A 24,303-nucleotide genomic window follows, 5' to 3' on the forward strand; every position below is an offset into this window, starting at 1 on the left:
ATGCTCTGCAGCATCTTTGCTTGTGTTGATGCCTAGCTGAGGAAAAGCCTAAAAACTGAAAAAGCTGTTTTTGTACCTCTTACAAATTATAATATCCACATTAGTTAAAACATAACTACTTAGATAAATAAAAAAAAAAACCCTCAAGATCATTGTGAATGAAACAGCATTATAACATAGTACATGTGCTACAAAGGTACAAGATGTTCTAATTTGCTCTCTGAATTAATATGCATGGTCCAGACTAGAACCCGACCGATGTGAATTTTTTGAGGCCAATGCCGATTCTGAAATTTGGCAGAAAAAATTCTGATAACCGATTAATCTGCTGATTAATTTAAAAAAATATGTATGCATAAAATAACTTAGGTTTTATTTATTTATTTTAAATTTCATTGTGTTTATTTTTTTTTATTTCTATGGAGCATTGATTTATATAGCTACCAGTTGTACTGATGTATTTATCTTTAGATTTAGACCATGGGTGTACGCTATTTGTAAGCAATATAATGAGTGAAGTTACTGGCAAAACATTATTTCTGCATCACATAACATTTTCTGTACTCCATTATTTTCTTTGCCATGCAGTCGTCAAGTTGCATTTTAAACATAGTGGTCACAAATAGTCTGGCACTTATGTTACTCCACAACAACACACAGTAAGTTGCTGTAACAGCCTGGGTCAGGTTCTAGTATTTTCTGAAACTAAGAATGACATGACATCATGAAAGTTGCTGAAGACAGAAAGTACTATTAAGCATTTTAAATTTTCTCCTCCTTTCTGCATTGACATCGCTCCCTCTTAAATGCGTCTAAACATGCAGCTGATGGCGTGATGAACGCTCATTCTGAGCTCTCAAATATTTTGTACACTTATGTTATTTCTGCAGTTACTTGCTGGCTTTCAAGCTGTTAGCTTATGCTGTGCTAAGTCGGGATAACCACAGTGATGTTATTGCTAACATAAACAGATCGGCAGTAACTTTAGCTAGGTTAGCTTACTAACCTAGCTAATTGCTAACTTTAGCAATGCAATGTAGATGAAAAGCATGCCCTAAGCAACAAAGCAGGGGTCACTATCATAACTAAAATGGGAGATATGTTGAGTCATTCTTAATTTCACAACATCGTTATAAACGTACCTGTCGTCAAGCTCCGCTATGCCCACCCCTGTAGTGTTGCCTGGCTGTAGCTACTGCTGTAGTTACTGACAGCGGTGAGGACTGAGGATTTGATGGAGTCAGAGCTCCATCTAGTGGAGAAATAGCACAACATCATTCTGCACGATTCTGACACTTGGCAGCATTTACCTTTTGATGAGAAATTAAAAATACATCGGAGTTTAATCTGCAAAACCCTGACCGATTATGATTGTTTTAAAAAGAGCTATAATCGGCTGGGTTCTAGTCCAGACTGTTTGACTCCATTTCCTTTATCAAGTTGATGGTGAGAGGTCAAAAAAACATTTGTCCAAAGAGTGCAGCAGAAATACTTAAAGCTAAATAATCAAGTGCCATGAGTGTGATAATGTAAGTGTTGCCTAGCTGCGTGCCTGCCTGTGATTAGTTAAGGAAAATCAAATCTCCTTCCCCACAGAACAGGGTAGGGTGGATGCAGTGTTGTAGATGGATAAGAAGTGAAACAACCCATCAGTTTCATTTGATAATCTCGTGATTGACTTCAAGGAATCTTTTATTTAAAGCTGAACAAGACTTCTGCAAAAGGTTTTTATTTATTCAGTGACTCTTATGCTGCAGTGGTGGGTGTGTTTGACCTTAAAAGAGAATAAAAATGTAACTTCTTTATGGAGTTTCTCAAACTTAAATTCATCCTGATGATAACAACTAAACCACTTAGAATTATTTGGATTTCTTCCAGGAGTGTCATGTCTCTAGAGCCCAAGGTTGCTCAGTTTGGTATTGCGGTGTGAAACTGTTACTGCCTAAATAAGTGGATGTTTTCCAGGTGGACGTTTCAAAAATAGTCTAGGACACAAGGAGTTTATCCTGAATCTATTTCACATGTACCTGTGGATGATTTAGCACTCTGTTTTTGCTTGGCTTGTAATGAGTGGTCATCCTCTGTCCAACTTTAACAGGAATGAGCAATAACTTGAGATTATTTTCATTACATTTTCATTTTAATTTCACAAAATTGAATCTGTTGACCCTCTGAATAAATATCTTACTTGATTTATCAGAGATAAGTGTGGCAATTTTTATTAAACTGAAACTGAAATTGCTATAGAGAAGAGGTTGCCACCTTCTTTGGCTTATAACCTCACAAAAAAGCTCCTAATGAGGATTTCTATCAGCTATAAAGGGCATAAATCTTTATTCCCTAATTAAATTCTTAAGGGAGAATTTGGATTAAGTGATGTAATCTAAGACAAAACAATAAGGGACCTTCTGAAACAATACTAAAATAACAAATAAAATGGCTAAATTGTATCTCCAAAAGCTTTATCTGTCGTCAGTTTCAAGAGCCAAAACACAAGGCCCATGCTTGATCGATGGCGCGTCTCTCCCAATGGGCTTTCTAGGTATGAGGGCCCATTCCAGCGGACTGACAGGCATGACACATGCTCACAAACACACACACACACACTAAAGTCCACCTGTTCTCAAGCTAATGCACATGCACACACACAGTTACGTATTTGTTTGCTGCTATATTTACTGTCAAAATGCACACACACAGAAACTCAGGCAAATTCATGCTCACGGCCATCCAGATGCACACCCATACTCTGTCTGCTTCTTTTTCCCTCATTTTCTTTCTCTCTTTCTCTCTCTCGTACACATTTAGCAGGAGGTGAATGGCATGGCTCAGAGATAAGGCTGCTATCAGACCTTCATCAGGGACAGCCACACTCATCTATCTCAGTAACCCTTTTTTTTTGTTTTGTTTTATCCGTTCCATCAACTCAGCCATCTTCTGCTCCCCCTCAGTCTTCTTTCTCTCTTTGTCCATAATATTTGACCCCCTTCAAACCTACAGAAGCCATAGGGGTACAATGCAATTACTGTTAGGCTGCTTGAAAGTAGCTGTTTTCTTGTAAACAACAGTGTGCATGTTTGACAAAAGCCGTTCATCAAAAAAAAAAAAAAAAAAAAAAGATTTACCAGAGACTTAAAATGTAATTCAAAGCACAGGAACCAGAGGGTTTACATTATTAGGGCAGAGCTCATGCCCAATTTGCTTTGTATTTTAAGGGTTAGGTTTGGATTAAGGCCTATAATATGACACTGCTATTTAAAAAGGCCCAACCAAGTGAGTAATCCCAAGGTTTTATGTGGCTTGAGGCACACTTGTCAAACTGAATGACCTTGTGAAATACAAGACCAGTAAAAGAGAAAGTAAAGCCATGTTGTTTTTGTCTGTTCAGTCTTATTTTCTCTGCAATTTCTTTAAAAATGCCAGTTATTGCAGATATGGGGATTGTTTTCCTACTGTGTGCAATCATTTGGTAGTAGCAACCACCAATCAGTGCATCTGTACTGTTCTGCATTTTCTTCGTTTTTATGTTTCAGAGTATTTTTGTGATTGGTATGTTTTTGACTCTTGCTTCAAACCTTTTCTATAATTTTACATTGTGATAAGAAATAGATGCATAGACATTATTGATAGTGAATCTGCAAAGGGAAGACCAGTCCACCAGCGGAGCGTCTGTGAAGAAAAGTCCAATCTCTTTTTAATTTTCATTTGTTGAAATGTAAAATGAGGTAGAAGCCCAACAAAACAGTAGCAGATGAAACGCTTGGTTCAAAAACAAAATGGTAAACTTAGTGGAGGGACTTTGGAATTCAAAGGTCCGAGTCTAGGATTAAAAGTGAAACACTGTTTGGGCACATTTAGAATCTGAGATTAGGATTTCAGTGATGTTGCTAGCTACGTGTCAACCTGACGCAGTAAAGCCGGATTTATGCTCCAGCGATGTCTGAGTGCGGTCATTTACGGCGTAGCTGATGCTGGTGAGTTTGCTTTCGCATTCAAGTCTAGGGGATACACGTAGTTTTGGTGTTGTGTTGCAGTGTCTTCTCCTATCTGAAGGTGGCAGCAGGGGTGGTATCAGCCTGTAAACTCACCAGGTCAGAGTTCTTTTGATGGTTCACTTCAGTTCGATAGGTGTTTTATGTTGTATGGTTCAGTGTCTTTATTAGCTTGTGGAAAATAACAAAGAAATAATTTGATCAGCCTCTCGTCAACTTGATCCACTGGTTATTGTTTTTAAAAACGGTGGTTACCACACTAATTCAGTGAGAAGATCCAGAAATCTGGCAACACGTGATCCCAAACTGACCAATCACAAGGGAGTACCGCTGCGTAACCGTCTGCAAACCAGGTGTGTACGTCAGGTCTGAAAGAGGTGCACATCGAACCTCTGTGGAGCTACGCCGAGCCTACGGTGGTTACGCAGACGCAGACGCAAATGCCGCGCAACCATAAATCCGCCTGGGACACAATAAACTTACTATTGGTGCACGATACAAAAAAGAAAAAAAAAACAAACAAAAAAAAAAAAAACGATACATTGTGAAAAACAACAGTAACTAGTAAAAGAAACTTCGTTTTCCCCTACAATGACTATAGCCTTAGGGTCATGCCTTGAAAATGCAGAGAAAAAAATAAATCGTTTCGCATGAATTTCGAAATTCTTAATAGAACCTGCATTGCCTCGACCGTGAAATGCAGCAGTGATAGGCTACGATTGTGTCAGGCATCTGCTCTGCACATGGACGCAGCATCCAGAGTGCTAGAGCGTTTCTTTAGTTCCACAAGGGCCACTCTTGAAAACGGGCTGTGTGCACGATAAACGCTGTGTGTGTGTGTGCGTGCTCCCTGATGTTTAATAACAGGAAGTAATGTCACCGCGCACCTACGTACTTTGAAGTCACATTTCCTCTAGAACAGGTTTACACTTCGTCCTTTTTTCAAACAGTAAACAGTCTGATGCTATTTATCTGATTTACATGATGCCATGTCGTAGCTGCGCCTGCTCTCTGTGTCGATGGCAGTGAGCACACACACACACACATGCACACACACACACACACACATAGACACATGCCCACACACACAGGTGATTGCACTTCTGTTAGAGGACAGAGTACACCCGTCAGAAAATACGTCAACCACCCGAACTTCAGTCAGAAATATGAGACAGGTGAAGATGGAAACATCTTGCCCCAGTGAGGAGCAGCTGGAGTATTTCTTCTGCTCTGGTATTTTGCTGAAAGCGTCATGGTCTTCACAGGAACACGCACAGCTGAACAAGCTGAATCTACGTCATTCTAGGAATTTCTGAGTCATATTACGGCTTAAAATGGATCCAATATTCTTTGTAGGTTTCATTAACATCAACACGTTATCTGAGATCTGAACTTGGAGAATATTTAGTGACTCCACTGGATGAAACAGGACATTTAAAGTTTATCTTCTTTTCTGTCCTCAGTGGGGTTTTTTTTTTTTTAAATAACAGCATTTAATGGTATTTCAGAAATGTATGTAGATGTGTCAGATGAGATTATTAAAATAATCTGATTACTCTCAGATAACTGATTTTGATTGACATGTAAATGCACTCATTGTTTTTATAAAAATATTTATTGAAGAGTATCTTTAATATTTAAGAAACATGGGTGTTACACAATTAGCTGTAACTGAATCAGATTTAAAATCAAGTTGAAATAGGCTTTTGCAGCAGAGGAGCAGCAGGGTAGGCGAGTGCCTTAGGAGACAATAAAATAAAATAAAATAAAATGCCAACAGCCAGAATTCAAATTGTGTCAGTGACATATTTAACTAAATAGGCGTACATATTGGTGAATCATAATTATTGTTTATGGTGACTATTGTTTGATTGGTTTGTGTTAATAATATAAATAGTAATAAAAAAACAAACATTGGCATCATTTACAGGAAGCGTCATATTCAGAATTAGTATATGGTACGACTGATCTGTGTTAATAATAAAACATCAGTAACAGTGGTATTCCTTGTTGGTATGTGACCTTTTTAGATTTTCAGATCCATGAAATATAACCGCGTCATCCCATACCACCATCAGAGGAGTTTAAAACTACAGTTTAAGAAATAGAAGAATATAAGAAATAGAAAGACATACACACGTGGACAAAAGTGTTGGAACCCTTCGGTTAATGAAAGAAAAACTCACAATGGTCACAGAAATAACTTGAATGCGACAAAAGCAATAATAAACAAAAATTCCATGAAATTTAACCAATGAAAGTCAGACATTGCAACCATGCTTCAACAGAATTATTTAAAAAAAAAATAAACCCATGAAACAGGCCTGGACAAAAATTATGGTACCCCTATGCCAAACTACATGTTGACAAGCCACAAAGCTTCTAGGAGAATGTCCTATGGACAGATGAGACAAAAATGGAACTTTTTGCGAAGGCCCATCAGCTTTATGTTTAAAGACGAAAAAATGAAGCATATCAAGAAAAGAGCACTGTCCCTACTGTGAAACATGGAAGAGGCTCTGTTATGTTCTGGGGCTGCTTTGCTGCATCTGGCACAGGGTGTCTTGAATCTGTGCAGGTACAATGAAATCTCAAGACTATCAAGAGATTCTAGAGAGAAATGTACTGGCCAGTGTCAGAAAGCTTGGTCTCAGTCGCAGGTCATGGGTAACAGGACAATGACCCAGAACACATCTAAAAACACCCAAGAATGGCTAAGAGGAAAACATTGGACTATTCTAAAGTGGCCTTCTATGAGCCCTGACCTAAATACTGTTGAGCATCTTTGGAAGGAGCTGAAACATGCCGTCTGGAAAAGGCTCCCTTCAAACCTGAGACAACTGGAGCAGTTTGCTTATGAGAAGTGGCCCAAAATACCTGCTGAGAGGTGCAGAAGTCTCATTGGCAGTTACCGAAGTTGTTTGATTGCCTCAAAAGGTTGTGCAACAAAATATTAAGTTAAGGGTACCATTATTTTTCTCCAGGCCTGTTTCATGAGTTTATTTTTTTTAAATAATTCTGTTGAAGCATGGTTGAAAAGCAGCGTCTGACTTCCGTTGGTTAAATTTCATAGAATTTTTATTTATTATTACTTTTGTCAGATTCAAGTTATTTCTGTGACCATTGTGAGATTTTCTTTCATTAACCGAAGGGTAACAACACTTTTGTCCACGTGTGTACATGTTTTTCAATTGGGGTCCCATTGAATTTCCCAGGGACACCCTCAAATTGCCACCTGTAGGTCCCGGGGACTCTCTACATTGAAAACACCTCAGCATCACTGGATTTTATTTGTAACTCTTCTTAAGCCTTAACTAGGCTGATATGGAAACATTATGATCGATGGTGCATACTGAGAATGATTGTCATGTGACTGAAAACATTTAGTGTTGAGCAGCAAGATTTAGCATAATTAAGAATTTTAAATATGAATTTGATGGCTGCATTTATGATACTATCCTAAAATTGATGAATATTCAGTCATCTTACCAGTTAATAGAGGAAAAATACTAAACAAATCAAACTTGTACTGTGTTGCTGTATTGTATATCATTAAGTATAAATGACATGATTAGATTTAACTACAAATGTGGGGACTGGGAACAGATAGGTATGTGTTGGCATGTGCAAATGTTATGAAATGAGTTAAAAATTTTGGAAGCACAGAACACTATAAACTCAGGTTTTCAGTGTGAATATATTTCTTGCATCACATCAGTATGTAAATGACTTAAAATACCACATTATCATGTGTCCTTTAAACATACATTGATAAAAATTTCCTTCTGAGATACCTTTATCTGTTGCATTTTAAGTGAGTCAATGTTCATCATCACCAGTGTTTTCTCTTCATGAACAGAAGCTTGTACAAAGTTACAAAGAGTCACTTTTACCTTGTGATCAAACCAACAGGGCTTTGGCCTCTCACCTTTGTCTTGTCATGTATTAGACTTAATATAACAGTATGTTCAGCCTTGATGGAGCTCAGAAAGAATTAAGAAGTAATAGATTTAAAATAATACGCTGAGGCAACAGAAGTATAGTGCTGCGAGTATTGTGGGAGAATCCAACACGCCTGCTGTAAGAGATGATTAATATACTCTTTGATGTTTTACCGGCAAAACTGCTAGCAGAAATAATCCGTGCACAATAGCTCTGACTTGTGTACCTCTGTGTGCTTTTGTCCTTTTTCAGTGGAATTCAGGAAATTGGACCTAGCCTCGTTGCAGTCTGTCCGTCAATTTGCCCAGAGCTTTAAGGAGAGGAACCTACCACTAAATCTTCTGATTAATAACGGTAAGTAGAAGGGTAGTAGGGGTCTTCTAAAAATGTGCAGATACTGTGCTTTTTGCACATGTAAAGTGGTATGTAGTAAGTGGAAAGTTAAAGGCTTTTGCAGAGCATTGTAACCCTGTTGCTGTCAGGTGATCAAAATTAAGGATTTAAAGCATTAAAAACTAAAATTCAGATTTTGCATATACTTCACATGCACTTTAGGCTTAAGTTCCAGCATCCATATTTTATGTGCTAAAGAGCATACAAGTTACTGATCTATTTGTATTTACTCCTGTGCCTTTATATGTTTTAGTGTGTAAATACTTGTGTTACAGCACTGGTTGAAAATTTCCAGGTGATTTTCATTGAGCTGTTCTTTTTCTGTAAAGACTTTTTAACAATAACCGTCACCTTTTATAGATAAAATAAAAACCAAGAAGTTGATCCAAAAGTTTGGGATTATTTTTTGGCCTTTCTAAGAGCAATTAATTAATTGGTGCTGAAAGTTTTATATGTCTTTTAACTTTATGGAAAATTTCAAAGAGTGGATGTAACAATGATGCAAGAAGACTTTACAAATCTTTAGAATAACTTTCTTTCGTTTGCTATAAACAGTAGTTGAAACTTGGTCACAATTTGGTGTTCCAGCAGGATACTAACTAAGCAAACACCACAACTGGGTGTGTAATAGAGTAAGCGTAAAATTAGATTTCTCAAAATTCAACCCTATTCCTACATGTGTGAACTGTGCCTAAAAATCCAGTCCAAATTCAGTTGGTCTTTACCAGCTTACTACCAAAAGCTTCCAGTCATGTTTCTGTGTGTTAAGAAACGTTCAACTAAACATAACACATGACGGGAGGTATATGTAGCTCGTCAGAAAAAAACAAATGTCTTGTCAGGTGTGGAAGGATTGGCAATGTCTGTTGAAAAGTAATACACTGAAATTGATCACTGAATGCCCAGTTTTGCCATGACACTCTTGTTTGTTTTCAAATATCTGACTAAAACTTTGCATGTTATCCAGTCTAATGTATGTTTCTATTTATCTGTTTTAAGCGAGTGTAATGCTGGTTCCTGAGGGGCGTACTCAAGATGGATTTGAACTGCACTTCGCTGTGAACTACCTAGGCCACTTCCTGTTGACTTGGCTACTCTTGGACACACTAAAGGATTCTGGGAAATGTAGTTATGTCTCCCGTGTGATTAGTGTTTCATCATCAGCCCATCGCATCGGGGAGATCAAGCTAAATGACTTAAATTGCTGGTGGGTACACACTCACACACAAAGCATGTTAATATTAAAGGTAAACAAGGGTTTTTTTTCCACAGAGGTTTTCAGTGGAGCCTTACCTTCAGACATGCACCGAAACCGAAAGTCACTCGCGCACACATATATATCAATGCACGACAGCATGGTCAAAACATATTTACTGCCAAAAACATATTGTGCTACTACTGTATGCAGCTGACACAAATAGAAATATCTCGTGTAGGACAGAAAAGTTCTTTTAACAACCACAAAAAGCAGCAAATGAAGTGGTCACCGCCTGGACGGCTCACAGACAAGCAAACAATGCTGCTGTCCACAGTGGGATAGGAAGCAGAACGGATCGCCTGCATCGTTTGGAAAATTTAATGTATTAAAAAAATAAAAGCACAAGGACTAGTTTATGCTGTTCTTTTCATTTAAGAAACTTATGGAAGATAAGATCAAATATAACCTGAAAGTGGACTACATTTTACCGCTCGGGAGTGTTTTCAAAGGAACTCATCTGCTTGTCTGGGGAGCCGAGCTTCCCAATGCTGCCCTGTAATTTGAGTCATGACATTAACAGTCCTCAAAAATAAGGAATGCACACACGATTGTTTCCTTAAGGTGCAATTGAAAAACAAATTGAAATTAATTTCAAGCTCTAGTACTACATTATAATAACATTATCTTTGTGATTGTTAAATGTTGTTAAAAATTACATTTGCTAACAGCCACTAACCAAACCTAATAATACCTGTAAAAACTTTGCTATGTTGCATCTTTTTCAGATGACCATTTAATCCCAGATAATTACTCTCACCTGCCTTCTCTGTGCTGGCATCATCAACAAATACCTCAATTTCTGTTGGTTTTAAAGTGCAACTGTTTGGCTCAGTATCATTTCACTGCTAAACACTGCTGTCAGAAACTATTAGCAGCCTCAATATCTTCATGTTCATATGTATGAGGATTATGGCTAGTGTTCTTCAACTCTGAAAAGTTCTAAAGTCTTCCTTTCCAAAGCTATACATGGTGATGCTGATTATTAACAAATATTAAACAAACGACTTGATCAGAATTCATAAACTTAAAGACCCAGATGTACTGAGAACTATTAACATAATAGTAGACCTGTTATACAACAGTGAGAGTTAAGCTTACTGTTCTCTTTGTTAACTGATTTTTTTAACAACCATTCCACTTCAGATATGATGGATGCAGTGTTGGGGACCAAAAGAAGGGCAATGTTGAGTTTGAAGTTGTTCAAAATAACAAAATAGTCTCATGTTTTGTGACCAGCAGATACAGTGTGTAACTTGATGATGCTTTACACATTTACAACCTCATAATAACACCATTAATTTCGATAGAAAAATTTATGTCTTAACCTCTGAAAGAAAACAGAGAAAGCTAAAGGTTGCCTACTGATCAGACATCATTCACTGTTGATTGTAATATGTCTGTGACAGCAGGCGTTGTAGTTTAACTAGGCTAGTTTAATTGTCAAACTCTTTTTACCGAGAAGAAACAAGTATAATGTCATCAACAGAGACAGTTTAGCAGTGGAAATGTAGACATGTCGGCTTCTTCAAAAGAAATAAGGTCAGCTGCATATTTTAAGTTGTAGGTCTGTTTGCTAGCACTTCTGCTCTGCCATTAAATGTTGTCTGGGATTTGTCTTTCTCCCGATTCTGAGGATTCTTATTAAGCTGTCCTCATTTAAAATAAAAAGTTTACCCTGAAAGTTGTCACCGATTTTGGCAAAAGTTTGATTGGAATGAACTTCAAACTGATATGTTCACTTGAGCTTCATGTTAAAGTCAGACATGCTTTCTTGCTTTGTCTTTCTCCAGCCAGCATTATTCAGCTCACGCTGCTTATAGTTGCAGTAAGCTGGCGCAGCTGTTATTCAGTTCACACCTCCACCAAGAGATGCAGCGTGGAGGTTTCCCAGTGATCTCATGTGCTGTGGATCCTGGCATGGTGGATACTGCTCTCTATCGCCACCTCTGGACACCTCTCCGTCTAGCACAAAGAGTCGTTGCTCACCTGTTTTTTAGGGTAAAACAACACTCACACTGTGGTCTACATTTAGCACATAAATTTAGATTTTGTTGTTCTAAGATGCAACAAGAGTATTGCATATACTGCTCTAATCCAGTCAATATTTAATAGTGTTGATGTAAGTAGTCGTGCTTATCTGTAGTTTAAGTTATATTTTTTCTTTATGGGTAAAATCTTTCTGAATTGCAACTGCTTTATTGTGTAAAAAAATCCACATTAACAATGTAGAGTGCAGCTAGAAAAAAGCCGAGGTATGGAATTGTGTATGGTCTGTCAGTAGTTGCTGTTTTAAAAACTTCATCTACATTTCATTTTTGTGTTTCTCATAAATGAAGATCTTACCTGTTTTAGTGGGTGGTGCATCTAGCGTTTACAGATATGCACTTGTGAAGGCAATCCAGAAAACAACTTCTAGCTAAATTATGGTGTTTTTGTGTGTCCTCAGTAACACACAGTAGGGTTTTAATAAATCAATGAACTGAGAAAAACAGACATAAATGAGCAGGCAAAGAGAAATTCCTGCATTTGTTTGTGAGATGAGCCACTGACACTGCATGTGCACTTCCAACACACAATCCATCAACATCAATGATGCCACTAAGAATAAAGCTAAGTTAGTGTCTTTGTGTCATATTTTAGGTCTTCTTTGCATTGCTCAAAGGTCTGTCTTCAGGCCTGTGTTTATGTCCCTGTGATTTCATAAAGACAGACTCGTGTGCATGTTTGAGCCCTAAACTGTGACAGTTTCGGGCATTTGCCTCCGAGCATAACCTTTGGGATGGTGCTGACCCACATAAGCAAACACATTAATCACATAAACTCCTGCATGCAATCATTAACACAGACACACACACCCCTCAGAGGCAAACTGTTATTCTTGCCTATAACAACTTCTCTTTATCTCAAGCTGTAACATTAAGTTGCTTGCAGAACCATAGTTTTAGAAGATGGAAAACACTAGCATAATGAGCCAGAAAAAATAAATAAATAAATAAAAATTAAGATTTTAAATTGATTTCATGAACACAAAGAAAATTCTGGCATTTTTCAAAGATCTAAAACAAAATCTTGCTTTTGATGTACGATGATATAACCGCAGTGAGAACTCTGTATTTCCTCGAGAGCCCAGCATAACAGTTTAAAAAATGATGAGTTGAATGTTTGTAAAGTCAGACAAATAATCCTTATCCTTAAATAAACTTATTAGTGTGATGTTTTACTAATTCTCAGTGTGCTCAGTTAATTACTACTACATGAATGCACTCAAAAGTAGACAAATCTAATGAGTGTATTTACCCATGTATTGACCTGATGCAGCATTAGAGTACTTTCAGTTCTCATGTGTAGAAGGCCACTCATGTCTCAATTGGTTTATTTTAAACAGAAAATCATTAAATCATTCAGTCATTTGCTGACGTTAAAAAGTGGGCAAATCCTATAGTGTTTTTTTGGTCAGCATAACCCAATTAGTATTCTAGAAAAGTGATAAATGCTGTGTTTTTTAACCAAAGGAACAAAGATTTTATTTTTTTAAAAAAAATCTTTCCTGAAAATGGCTCAGTCAACATGAAATCCCTACACATCTGTGTGTGTATGAGACCAAACCAACAGATTACAGCCAGTAAAATGAATAATTTGTTGATTTTGCCATAATTATAGTAACAGATTTGACCTGTTAGGCAAAATCCTAATTCATTCATGAGAGCAGCTGAGATTCATGCTTTGAAATCTTGTGAAGCGCTGCAGCATGCACACGTTGCCTCGTGCAAGAGTGCCGTTGATGCTCTCAGGATGTGATCTGCTCTCTGCTCAAAAACCTGCTCCCGATCTCGCCAGCTGACACTGAGATCATTGTGAAACCACAACAGCACCATCACTTACACATGTGCGTGTGCTAGTATATACACACATGCACACACAAACGCATACACAGGCTATTACCCTGAGCCTCCTTTTCACTGATGTTAACATGCAATGACACCAGCCCTTCCCTTGCATTCACCAACACTAACACAAGCTCTTCTCATCCTTCCTTTTGTAGTGATAGCTTGTTTATGATCTTGTTGACCTGCAGTCATTTCTGTTCCTTTTGATGTTTATGTATTTTTGCTATGCAGTAACTTTTGTTTTTTTTTTTTTCCCATTAAATTTGTCTGTGTTTGCCCATTTGTGGTTTTCGTAGAGTCCTGCAGAGGGTGCTGCCACTGTGCTGTCAGCTGCTCTGTCACCAGCCCTGGATGGGGATTGTGGAGGAGGCTACTGGGCCAATGGGCGTAGAGAGATGACATCACCACCTACCTTTGATCTGCAGCTTCAACTGAGCTTATGGGAAATCAGCATCCAGTTGCTGGGCCTACAGTAGCTTTTGACTTTAAGATGAGCAACAGGACTAGACCTGTTTGAAAACATCATGTTAAGACCCTAAACTTGGGCCAACCAGCCACATTCTTCTTCTCCTTTTTTATTTTTTGCTTCATCCAAACTTCAAGGTGTTGGTAGTATTTTATGTTGGGAGTATCACAATCCACCGCTGGACTGTGATTGGTGTTTAGGGAGTGAATACCTCCTTTTTGTTGCAAAGAAGGGCTACACAGGATGGATAGTTTTGTTTGTTTTTTTTTTACCTTTTTTTTCAATGTGAGTAAGAAAATCTACAATACTTGGACTCACATAAAGGCTACCTAGCAATGCAGTGGTATCTTCTGTCTTAGATCTTAGGCAGCGGCACTTCATTCATAAGCCATTCAAAGGTTAATGTCGTCAAACTGATTCCCTGATCAGAGCAATTTTAAGATATCCAAATAGTGAATTTGCCCCTCACAAAAATCCACAATGATGCAGGCCTGGCTCTGCCTTAATGTCATTAAACTGGCTTTATTTAATAAGCAATGAACTAAATTTATCTCAGCGACTCCTCTGTATTGAGTTTAAATTCATGCAAACAGTAAGAAGTGTTTTGGCAATAATTTAATCATTTGTATAAATGCTGCAGAAGAATGTGCTGATAAAACCCAGGCATACATATTTCAACACTGAGACAATGATCTGGTCAAACCCACCTTGCTGCGTGGGGAGGAATGTGTTAATATCAGTTTACCCTGACACATCACACAGTGGCCACGATTACATGATGTTTTTTTTAATTCCGAATTAATTATTCAGAATTAAATCATTCAGAATTACAATATTATCATTCGCGTTTACATGGAAGTAGTAATTCCAAATTGATGTTTAGATGGAAAACATGTTTAATTTCCTTTATTCAATTCCAATTACAATCTCGGGGTTGGGAAGGGTTTTAGTTCTAGTTTTGAAGCAGCAGCTCGACACTAGCATACTACTTCTCTTTGGCCAGCTGAGGAGAAGGGAACTAGAGTACCGTATCATCATCTCGACAGGACAAGGGACATGCGCAGAACGACCTGAATTAATTTAAAGTGGAATGAACATATACAAGATCGAATAATTCAGATTTAAAATCAGAAAAAACCCGCCACTTACTTCAGATTTAAGGTTAATTCGGAAAGACCATTTTTATTCAGAATAAGGTGTTTTTAAGATAATTTAAAATCTTTTAAAAATGACTTTAATTTTCATTCAGAATTAAGAGAACCTAAACTTGTAAACGTGGCCATTGTTTTCTTAAAGTCATGTTGCCATCCTGCCTGTTTTACTGGGAGCACTTTATTTTATTTCTTACATTCTTGAGCTTTTACTAGTTGCTGCCAAATGTGTGTGATAACTGCTGGTTGTAGTTGTATGATAGCATTAAAAATTAGAAAAAGTGAACTTTAACTGTAACCATCAACATGCTCTGAGCCCATAATCTGTTCCTTTTCCCTCTCTCTACCACTCAGCAATCCATCCTAAGACATTCTCTGCACTGTTAAGAGGATCTTGGACACCACTGAAAAAGAAATAGATATTATATAAAAGTAGGCTTAAATTAATAATTTTCCCTCAACTTGAGAGTGGCAAAACATGTTTTTGTGACCAGGAATTTGCAGGAAACACAGGAGCTCCAGATGCTTTCAGTGGCTTCTGTTTGCTCAGTAACAAAAAGGAGGATGAAGAACCATCCTCCTCTCACCATTTTCCTTTGTGATCTGTGTTAATCGCTTTTGCTGTGATACTTGTGTGTGTGTGTGTGCGCGCGTGAGCATTAGGCACACAAGTAAAGAATTAACTCGTCTATGGACCAAATTCATGTTGATTGACAGTCCTGGAGGAGAGGGAGAGAGAGAGGGAAAGCACTTTTTTGTGTGTGTACAAACTGTGATTGGTTCCTCATTGCTGCTGCTAACGCCGCTTCCTCATTTGGCGCTGCTCCCAGTGCATTGTGGGATTGAGATTTCCCAGTGGTGAGAATCAAACTCCATCTGCTTAGCTGACACACACATTCACTCTGAAAGACTAGAAGCAGTACATTCAGGAAAAGGCTTATCCAAACAAACACTCAGCAAACAAACATGTCTGTCTTTCATGCAGGGATATGCTCTCACACACATACAAATACAAGTTGTGCCATAATGCCATCTCCACTGTGATTTAATGCAGTTTAACTGTGATGATGAAATGTTCATCTCAAATTGACAAGTTCAAGCTAAATTCTTTGACAGCATGTCATTGGTGTATGTGCATACGTATTGTTGTTTGAAACTCCCAATAAGCAACAAGCCTTCATGATTTTTCTCTGTATGTAAAGCAATAGTATCACTGTGGTAGCTAATTTAGGCACAGAATTAGACATTCAGAATAAGAGCAGAATGTGGAAGGGTTCAAAGCAAGAAGATACCAGCCTCAAGTTACACATTCATCAGGAATTTGGATTTTCTCTACATGTGTACAAAATTTAATGAAGAGTACACTGTCAGGACTGGATACTGTCAGCTCAGAAAACCTTCTTCAAAAGAACTTCAGATCAAACTGAACCTGCTTGTCATCCTGAATGAGATGACTGTCTGATTACAGAAAGACAAAAATATAATGATGTGTTCTGACCATCCTTTTCATTGTTGGGTTTGTATTTATAACCATGTTGTTTTCTGGTTTGTTATCATTGTATCCACTTTATCCCAGGTGCCTGTTACATATGATGCGATTATGTGAATGAGTTAATGAAGATTGCAGACTGGTTCATTAGACAGTCATCCAGTACATAAAGAAAAGGAAATCCCCAAAGTAGGTGGTATCCTTTAAAACAAAGCAGTTTTTCTTAGCCAATTGTTTAAGAAGTCCTTATCACATAGAAGTGATCAAGGAAGATTCATCTTTAAAACCCTTCAGTGTGGGATTTTTTCATGACACAGGAAGTCTTCACACCACATGACAGACATATAAAGACAGTTTGTCAATGTAAGTATCACAAATGCTAATGATTTAATTTAACACTGCTGCCATTACATATTGTAACATCTACTTTGGATTACAGACTTTGGCTGAGATAAGGGAAGCATCCATAGTTGTTTGATTTTCTGGCATTTTCTGTGCCAGTGAAGCACCTGCTGTCACTCACTTTGTGACATTCCTATGTCTGTTCATGTGCCTCATGGGAGCAGATCAAAGGCAAGATTCTTGCTTTTATTTGTTGCAACACTGTAGAATCTTTGATCAAAGGTACCATCAGCTTGGCTAAGTCATGAAATAGGCATCATCTCATTTCATTATTTTATTTGCACAAATGGACAACATCCAGAGCAAAGTAATATTTTAGGGCAAAATTTCTCTCATGTCTGTAGAAAGGACACTACTCATCGTCCAATTAGCTATAGACATCAGGTTTTAACAAGGAGAGGATGTTGGGATAGGGTTTATTTTAGAATGAGCTGCTTATGTTTTCCTAAAATTAACCATGTAGTTTTCTAATTCCTAAACTTAACCACTAAGTTAGGTGCCTAAACCAAACTAAACGGCAAGTCAAAGCAAAAATAAACAGTGATTCAGGGGGAAAAAATTTAATGAAGTCTTATCTAAGAAATATTAGATCGGACTGACAATAAGTGTAATTCTGTCACCCTTCAACCTCCAAACACTTGACTTTTCCCCATTAAAACTGGAAACTACTGCTTTTGTGTTTCAGCAATCTAAAACCTTAACTTTAAGTAATTAGTTTTGTCTCAGCATCCACCAAATTAGGAGTAGATGGTGTTAATAGTTGTCAAAAAACATGAGGATTAGACAAACAGACAGATTCCTTCTTATTGTTGAGCTTATCAGATCCTGGGCAAAGTCAAATACACAAAATTTTTGGGCCATAATTATTTTATTACTTGCATGTTATTCTGAATAACTTTCAAGGTCAAAGTAAAATAAAAATTACTGCAATGCATTACTCTTGAGCGAGTGCTGAAGTGCACAAAAATAAAGAAAACACTGATCCATTGATTTCATCTCATTAGTTGCTTAATTGTCTTAGATTAGTTAGAAGGAATTGACCCCTAAATGCCAGCAATTTTCTCAGTTTTTCACTGAGTTTTGTTTTTTGCCTCTTCAACGTTTGTCACAATACTTGGAAACTGTTCATCACCTCTGTGCTTCCTTGTTTGAGTGTGTGGCTCTCTGACTAGACTGCAAATGACAGACTACCAAACATATTCCCACAGAAACAAATGCGCTTGCTTCCTTGGACACAAACAAAAACACCAGCTTACTACTCAGTAGTGCTCATACGTACAGAGCAAGGCTACAATGTGTGCTACATCCTGTCAAAGAGCTATCGTCTATTTCTCAGTCCAGCTGCTGCAGTCCTGTTTAAACCAGAGAGGGAGATCAAGAGAGCATTACGGACTGTCTAGGGTTTTCCCAAACAGAGTGTTTCTCCTGAAGTGTTCTCCACCGATAGGGACAACACATTGAACTTTCTGAACTTGAACTTCAAATATGGAAAAAGAGCTACAACAGCTCAAGTAACTGTTTGTGATCTTGTCTGTATGTGATATAACCGTATATGATCATTTAAATGTGTTTGAAGAGACCAGTGGAGATGTGTGTAGACTGAAAAAATGCTCTTATAGCCATTCCTCTGTCTGACCTGGGATCACATTTATATTAAATGTTCTGATCCCATGTTCTGCAAAGTCCCATATGTGTATATGTACATGAAAAGGTGAAAGAAAGATATATGTGTAAAAGGGTAACCAGATTAACTGAACCCTTGCTGGTACTACTCAAGTTAAAAGAAAACATGTTAAGATTGTTTGGTTTTTTTTCCTTCTACCTTTAATGCATATACTGTCTGTACTTGTTCTGAGTGCAACATGTCACTTTAGTCTATAGGGGCTGCAAATACATGATGTACCCACCTCAGATCTATTTTAAACATTCAGTCCATCAGGACCCCTGAGGATTTATAAAAAGTGTAAAATGTTTTACTTTTCTCATTATCTTGTTGTTATTGAGATACACATCTTATTGCTTTCGCCGTGCCTAAAAAGAAAATGTCCTTCATCTCTGTGTAGCTGTAATTTTTTTTTCATGTACAAAAAAAAAAAGTTGTAGAAACTGTGATACCGTATCGTCCTGTGCATTGCTGTAAGTTTTTTCTCTCAAAGGAGTGATGGAGGTGATGAATGTGTGTGTTGGTATGTGAGTGTGTGTGTGTGTTTAGGTAAGAAAGATCGATATCCATGTTTTCTGTCGATGGTTGTAACATTCCAGCAGCTGCCGCCACCTTTTCTATTATCCAAAGCCTCTCAATAAACATATCATTGTGCCACTTGCTCTCCATCCTTGTGCTCTGAATGAATGAGAATCTGTCAGTTTTGTGATGCTCGGAATGAGACAGCAAGCCTTGAGCATGGTCTGAACTTTGGAGACGTTCTCAGATCCATTAGTCAAAGCTACTCGCATGCTCACGCACACTTTTTCCTGGAGAATTTCTTTAATTTTGGCTACTCTTAACCTTAGCTTTAAGTTTAATCTAACCTTTCGTTAACCTTAAACTATTTTACAGAACAAGGATGCTCATATAAATGCTAGGAAAAATAACTGTGTTTTCCATCTGAATATTGGCTATTAGACCGTTTTCTTCCCATGATGCATCCTGCTTTAACCCCTTAATAATTAAGAAAATAACTAAAACATTTTACAGACCATGCCATGACCTCATCGGCATGGACCCCCTGACCAGACTAAAGATATAAGTTTCCATAGGTTGTGTCTGCTGTGTTTTCTGACATTTTCTGTCCAAATCTGTCCTCCATAATTTCTGTAATAGTATAAAAACCAATTGGGCGTGCATTCATGCCCTGCACCTGCACCAACAAGCCTCGGGCATCCACATCTCTGTCAGCAGTTCACTGGTTTCTTGTTCCTTTCTTTTACCTTCATGTCAAAACCACATCGTAAGACTTCTTCTTCTGGAGATGATCTGACTCCGTCTTCAAAATCAACTCCAAGAAATGAATGTTTACGTGCTGCCTAGTATATCCAAACACTTGACAGGTGCCACTGCAGCATGATAATGTAAAAATTATTCAGCTGTCATTCACTGCTGAATGCTGAACACTTCACTGCATATTGCAGAGACCACAAACAAACTGTATCTAAATGGCAACCACTAGATTAATATCTGTGTATTACAATTCAAATATAAGAAGCTCAACTATCTTTTAACCTGATTGTTTTTGGATTTAACATTTGTTTTACAGTATATTTAAAAAAGAAATCTGAACAAAGTTGAGAGTATCAAAGAAACCTTGAAGCAAGAAAAGGATGTGAAAATGGAAATCAGGGGATTGGTCTAGTGTTTACAGTTTAACTGATTAGTAAATATATAACATATGGGTTTAATCTTATACACATCTTTAGTTCACTAAAAAACTTTCCAGATTTTTAGCTACCTTTACCCATTTTGTGACAAATGTGTAAAAGCTTAATTGTAACTCTACAATCTGCCAAACCTTTTTGTCTGTGACCAGATGTTTCTCAATTTCTAAGACTACAGTGGAGCAAGAAGACTGGTTGGGGGGGGGACAAAAAAAATCCCTATCCACATTTTCCCCAATTCTATTCATAAACTGTGAGCCCAGAAGAAGTGTGACATCTGTTGTTCTGCATATGTGACAGAACTTTAAAATGGAAGCAGTGAAAATGAGCCGATGACATCTTAGATGAAACTGCAAAATATCAACAGATAATCATGATCCTGGAAAAATGTAGGACAAGTCAGGCACCTTTGAATGGCAGGTGAAGAAAGTTATACCCTATGCATCTACTTGTTAGAATAAACATTTGACAAATAGGGGAAGGAGGCGCTCTCTCTTATGGAATATTGGGACACAGAGCTTGTTTGCACTTAACTGAGAGCTCTCAAGATTATCAGAGAGTAAAAACAAGAGAAAATGACAACAAACCATCTTCTTTTATGCTACTTTAATCAGTGATTATCTACTGTAATATGGACAGACTGTGGTTTATAATAGTGAATATAATCCACAATGACATAACCACATAGGTCCTTAGTCAACCGTTGAGTCTCTCTGCATGAATTCCTTATGGGTATTTAATTAATTAATTGCATTCACTCTTATGAACTAGGAAATAGCTAATTAGCCATTATTCATGTATTGCTGCCAAATGACTGAGAAAACATTATTACTCATAACAATATTATAGTTAATTTAATTTCAGATTTATTTTTATAGCATTAAATTATGAGTCATTTCAGTAAACTTTACACAGGAAAGTAAATAATGTACCCTGGTATAAAGAGACAAATCCATCTATTTTTTTTTAGCTGCCACTTGGTAACTATAAGATGATGAATGAATGTTTATTTTGAACATGTTAGCATATTACATGGAATTATTACATATTTAATGGAACATTGCTAACCATCACATTTGAAAAGCAGTAGGAAGAAGCATATTGCTTATCTAATCCTACCCCTTATTCCATTTTACATCAAAAGTTTGCTGGTATACCAGTTCACTTCCTGTTTTAACATGTTTAAAGATACAACTAATGACAATAAGATTTTTTTTTTGTCTTTATAAAGATGTGACCTCCATTGGAGTCAGACTCAAGGATAGCAGCCATTTGTTAGTTGAAATGAAAGAAGATCAGACAAATAAAAGAGATTTATCATTCCTCAGATGAACATAAAGAAAGCCAACTACTGAGCAGGCTGATCGGATTAGCAGGAAATCAACAGAATGCAGCTCCGGAGCCAAAGTTACTTGCAGAAAAGTATAAGAAAGAGAGGACAGCAAGTAAAAAAACACAAACTACATGGCAGGGAAAACACTTAGTGGCATGCAATAAACATATAAGTTTGAAGACAGTAACGATAGGAGGAGAGGTGTTTGGTGCTAACAAGAGGTACAAAGAGAGAATTAGCATATAACGGCATTGCTCAGGAACTCCCATGTTATATATATTTAAGTATAATAGTTTTTTTTTTACTTCTAGGGACACATACAGTGATATTTATGTATTTATTCATGATTTAATTTATTTTTTCATGTTCAGTTGTTAGTCTGTACTACAGCATTGGATGACTCAGTGCCAGCTAAAATGGCTAATATTTCAAGGAAACCATCCTCACTGATACATACACTAGAAAACAGCTTTTGGGTAGGTGTCTAAAAGATTTTAGTCTCATCTTATAGGTAGATAAGGTATCTCCTTAACCCAAGCCATTGGTTGATTTGAGAGATGAGTCCTGTAGGCTGATGGTTGAAAACTATCAGTTAATTGTGTCGTTCTGTTTCCAAAACATTCACAGAATGTTAAAAACATAAAAAAAAAAAAAAAAAAATGCTACGATATACAGATTACTGAGGGTACATCCAACAGAGATGAAAATAATTTAATTTTTGAAAAATTTACATAAAATGGAATAATTTCAAGAAATGCGTGCATCCACACAAAACCGCTATAAACACTGTATATGTCAAGTCTGTTAGTGACGCTGTAATGCTACAATAGAAATGAATGAATGAATGAATGAATGAAAAATACTTTATTAATCCCAAAGGGAAATTCAATATTGTAGTAGTAGTAATTTTTTAGTAAAACAATCACATTAATTAATTAAGGGCTTTGTTCTTCAGCCTGATAGCTGCTGGAAGGAAGGATCTTCTGTATCTCTCTGTCTTGCATCGGACTTGAACAAGCCTCCCACTGAACACACTCTGTTGTTTCGTCACGGCGTTGTGTAGAGGGTGTGAAGGATCTTCCATTATCTTCGTCAGCTTGTACAGAATTCTTTTTTTGATGATCAACTCCAGCGGCTCCAGAGTTACTCCAAGCACAGAACCGGCTTTCTTGATCAGTTTGTTAATTCTTTTCAAGTCTCTGGTTCTGATGCCGCTGCCCCAGCAGATTGCTGCAAAGCTGATTGCACTTTCAACAACAGACCTGTAGAACATTTGCAACATTTTGGTGCAGACGTTAAAAGATCTCAGCTTCCTTAAGAAGTAGAGTCTGCTCTGACCTTTCTTGTAAATGTACTCAGTGTTGCTTTTCCACTCAAGTCTGTTGTCCAGCTGAACTCCAAGGTACTTGTATTCCTCCACCACCTCCACCTCCTCTCCCATGATGGAAACACTTCTATGTGTGTTCTTGTTCCTCCTGAAGTCAACAATCATCTTCTTTTGTTTTCTTGGTATTCAAGATGAGATGATTGTCGCCGCACCATTTCACAAACTGACCGACCAGTTCTCTGTACTCTGCTTCTTGTCCATCACTGATACACCCAACAACTGCTGAGTCATCAGAGTATTTCTGCAGATGACAGAACTCAGAGTTGTACTGGAAGTCTGAGGTGTACAGCGTGAATAGAAATGGTGAAAGTACAGTCCCTTGTGGTGTTCCAGTGCAGCTGACCACCATCTCAGACACACAACCTTTCAGTCTCACAAACTGTGGTCTGTTTGTGAGGTAGTCGTAAATCCAGGTGGTTGTGGAGGGATCCACCTGGAATTTCTGCAGCTTCTCACACAGCAGAGCAGGCTGAATCGTATTAAAAGCACTTGAGAAATCAAAGAACATGACCCTCAAAGTGCTGCCTGACTGGTCCAGATGAGAGTGGGCTCTCTGAAGCAGGTATATGATGGCATCTTCAACCCCAAGCCCATTACGGTATGCAAACTGTAGTGGGTCCTGAAAGGTGTTCACCTGCTTGCTGAGGTGAGCCAGTAAGAGTCTCTCCAGGACTTTCATGACGTGAGATGTCAGGGCGACTGGTCTGTAGTCTTTTGGTTCAGCTGGTTGTGGTTTTTTAGGCACTGGAACAAGGCAGGATGTTTTCCACAGCACCGGGATTCTTCTCTGGCTCAGGCTGGTGTTGAACAGGTGCTGGAGAATCGGACATAGCTGTTTTGAGCAGGTCTTGAGAACTCAGGGACTGACACCATCTGGACCTGCAGCCTTGTTCTGGTTCAGTTTCACCAGTTGTTGCATGACTTGGTTACAGGAGACAGACAGAGTGGAGGTGGAGGCAGAGGAGGTTTCAGGAAGTCCTGATGTGGAGGGAGATGAGGTTGTGTCCAGGTCCTTGACTGAGCTGCAGGGTGACAGAGTGGAGGTGTGACAGGAAAGCTGTGGGCTCATGGAGGGTGTGTGGCTAGTTGGGGTTGAAGCAGGAGGTGAGCTAAACCTATTGAAGAACATGTTCAGTTCATTCGCTCTGTCCAGACCTCCATCAGTCTGATCCTCCTTTATCCCGAAGCCAGTGATCTTCTTCATTCCTGACCACACATCCCTCACATTGTT

The 24,303-nt window shown here is 37.9% G+C and overlaps 1 protein-coding gene across 1 annotated transcript in view; it reads left to right on the plus strand.

Annotated features, from left to right (window-relative positions):
• LOC121650664 (dehydrogenase/reductase SDR family member on chromosome X-like) overlaps positions 1 to 19,300 on the plus strand; it is a 35,444-nt gene extending 16,144 nt beyond the window's left edge. Inside the window, exons 4-7 of the mRNA XM_042002277.1 lie at positions 8,187 to 8,288; positions 9,327 to 9,534; positions 11,376 to 11,583; positions 13,769 to 19,300. Coding sequence (XP_041858211.1) covers positions 8,187 to 8,288; positions 9,327 to 9,534; positions 11,376 to 11,583; positions 13,769 to 13,948 — 698 coding nt within the window. The 3' untranslated portion in view covers positions 13,949 to 19,300. The remainder of the gene's footprint in view (positions 1 to 8,186; positions 8,289 to 9,326; positions 9,535 to 11,375; positions 11,584 to 13,768) is intronic.
• The last annotated feature ends 5,003 nt before the right edge of the window (positions 19,301 to 24,303 follow it).

Source organism: Melanotaenia boesemani, chromosome 12, assembly GCF_017639745.1.
Source record: "Melanotaenia boesemani isolate fMelBoe1 chromosome 12, fMelBoe1.pri, whole genome shotgun sequence".
Lineage (NCBI taxonomy): Eukaryota > Metazoa > Chordata > Actinopteri > Atheriniformes > Melanotaeniidae > Melanotaenia > Melanotaenia boesemani.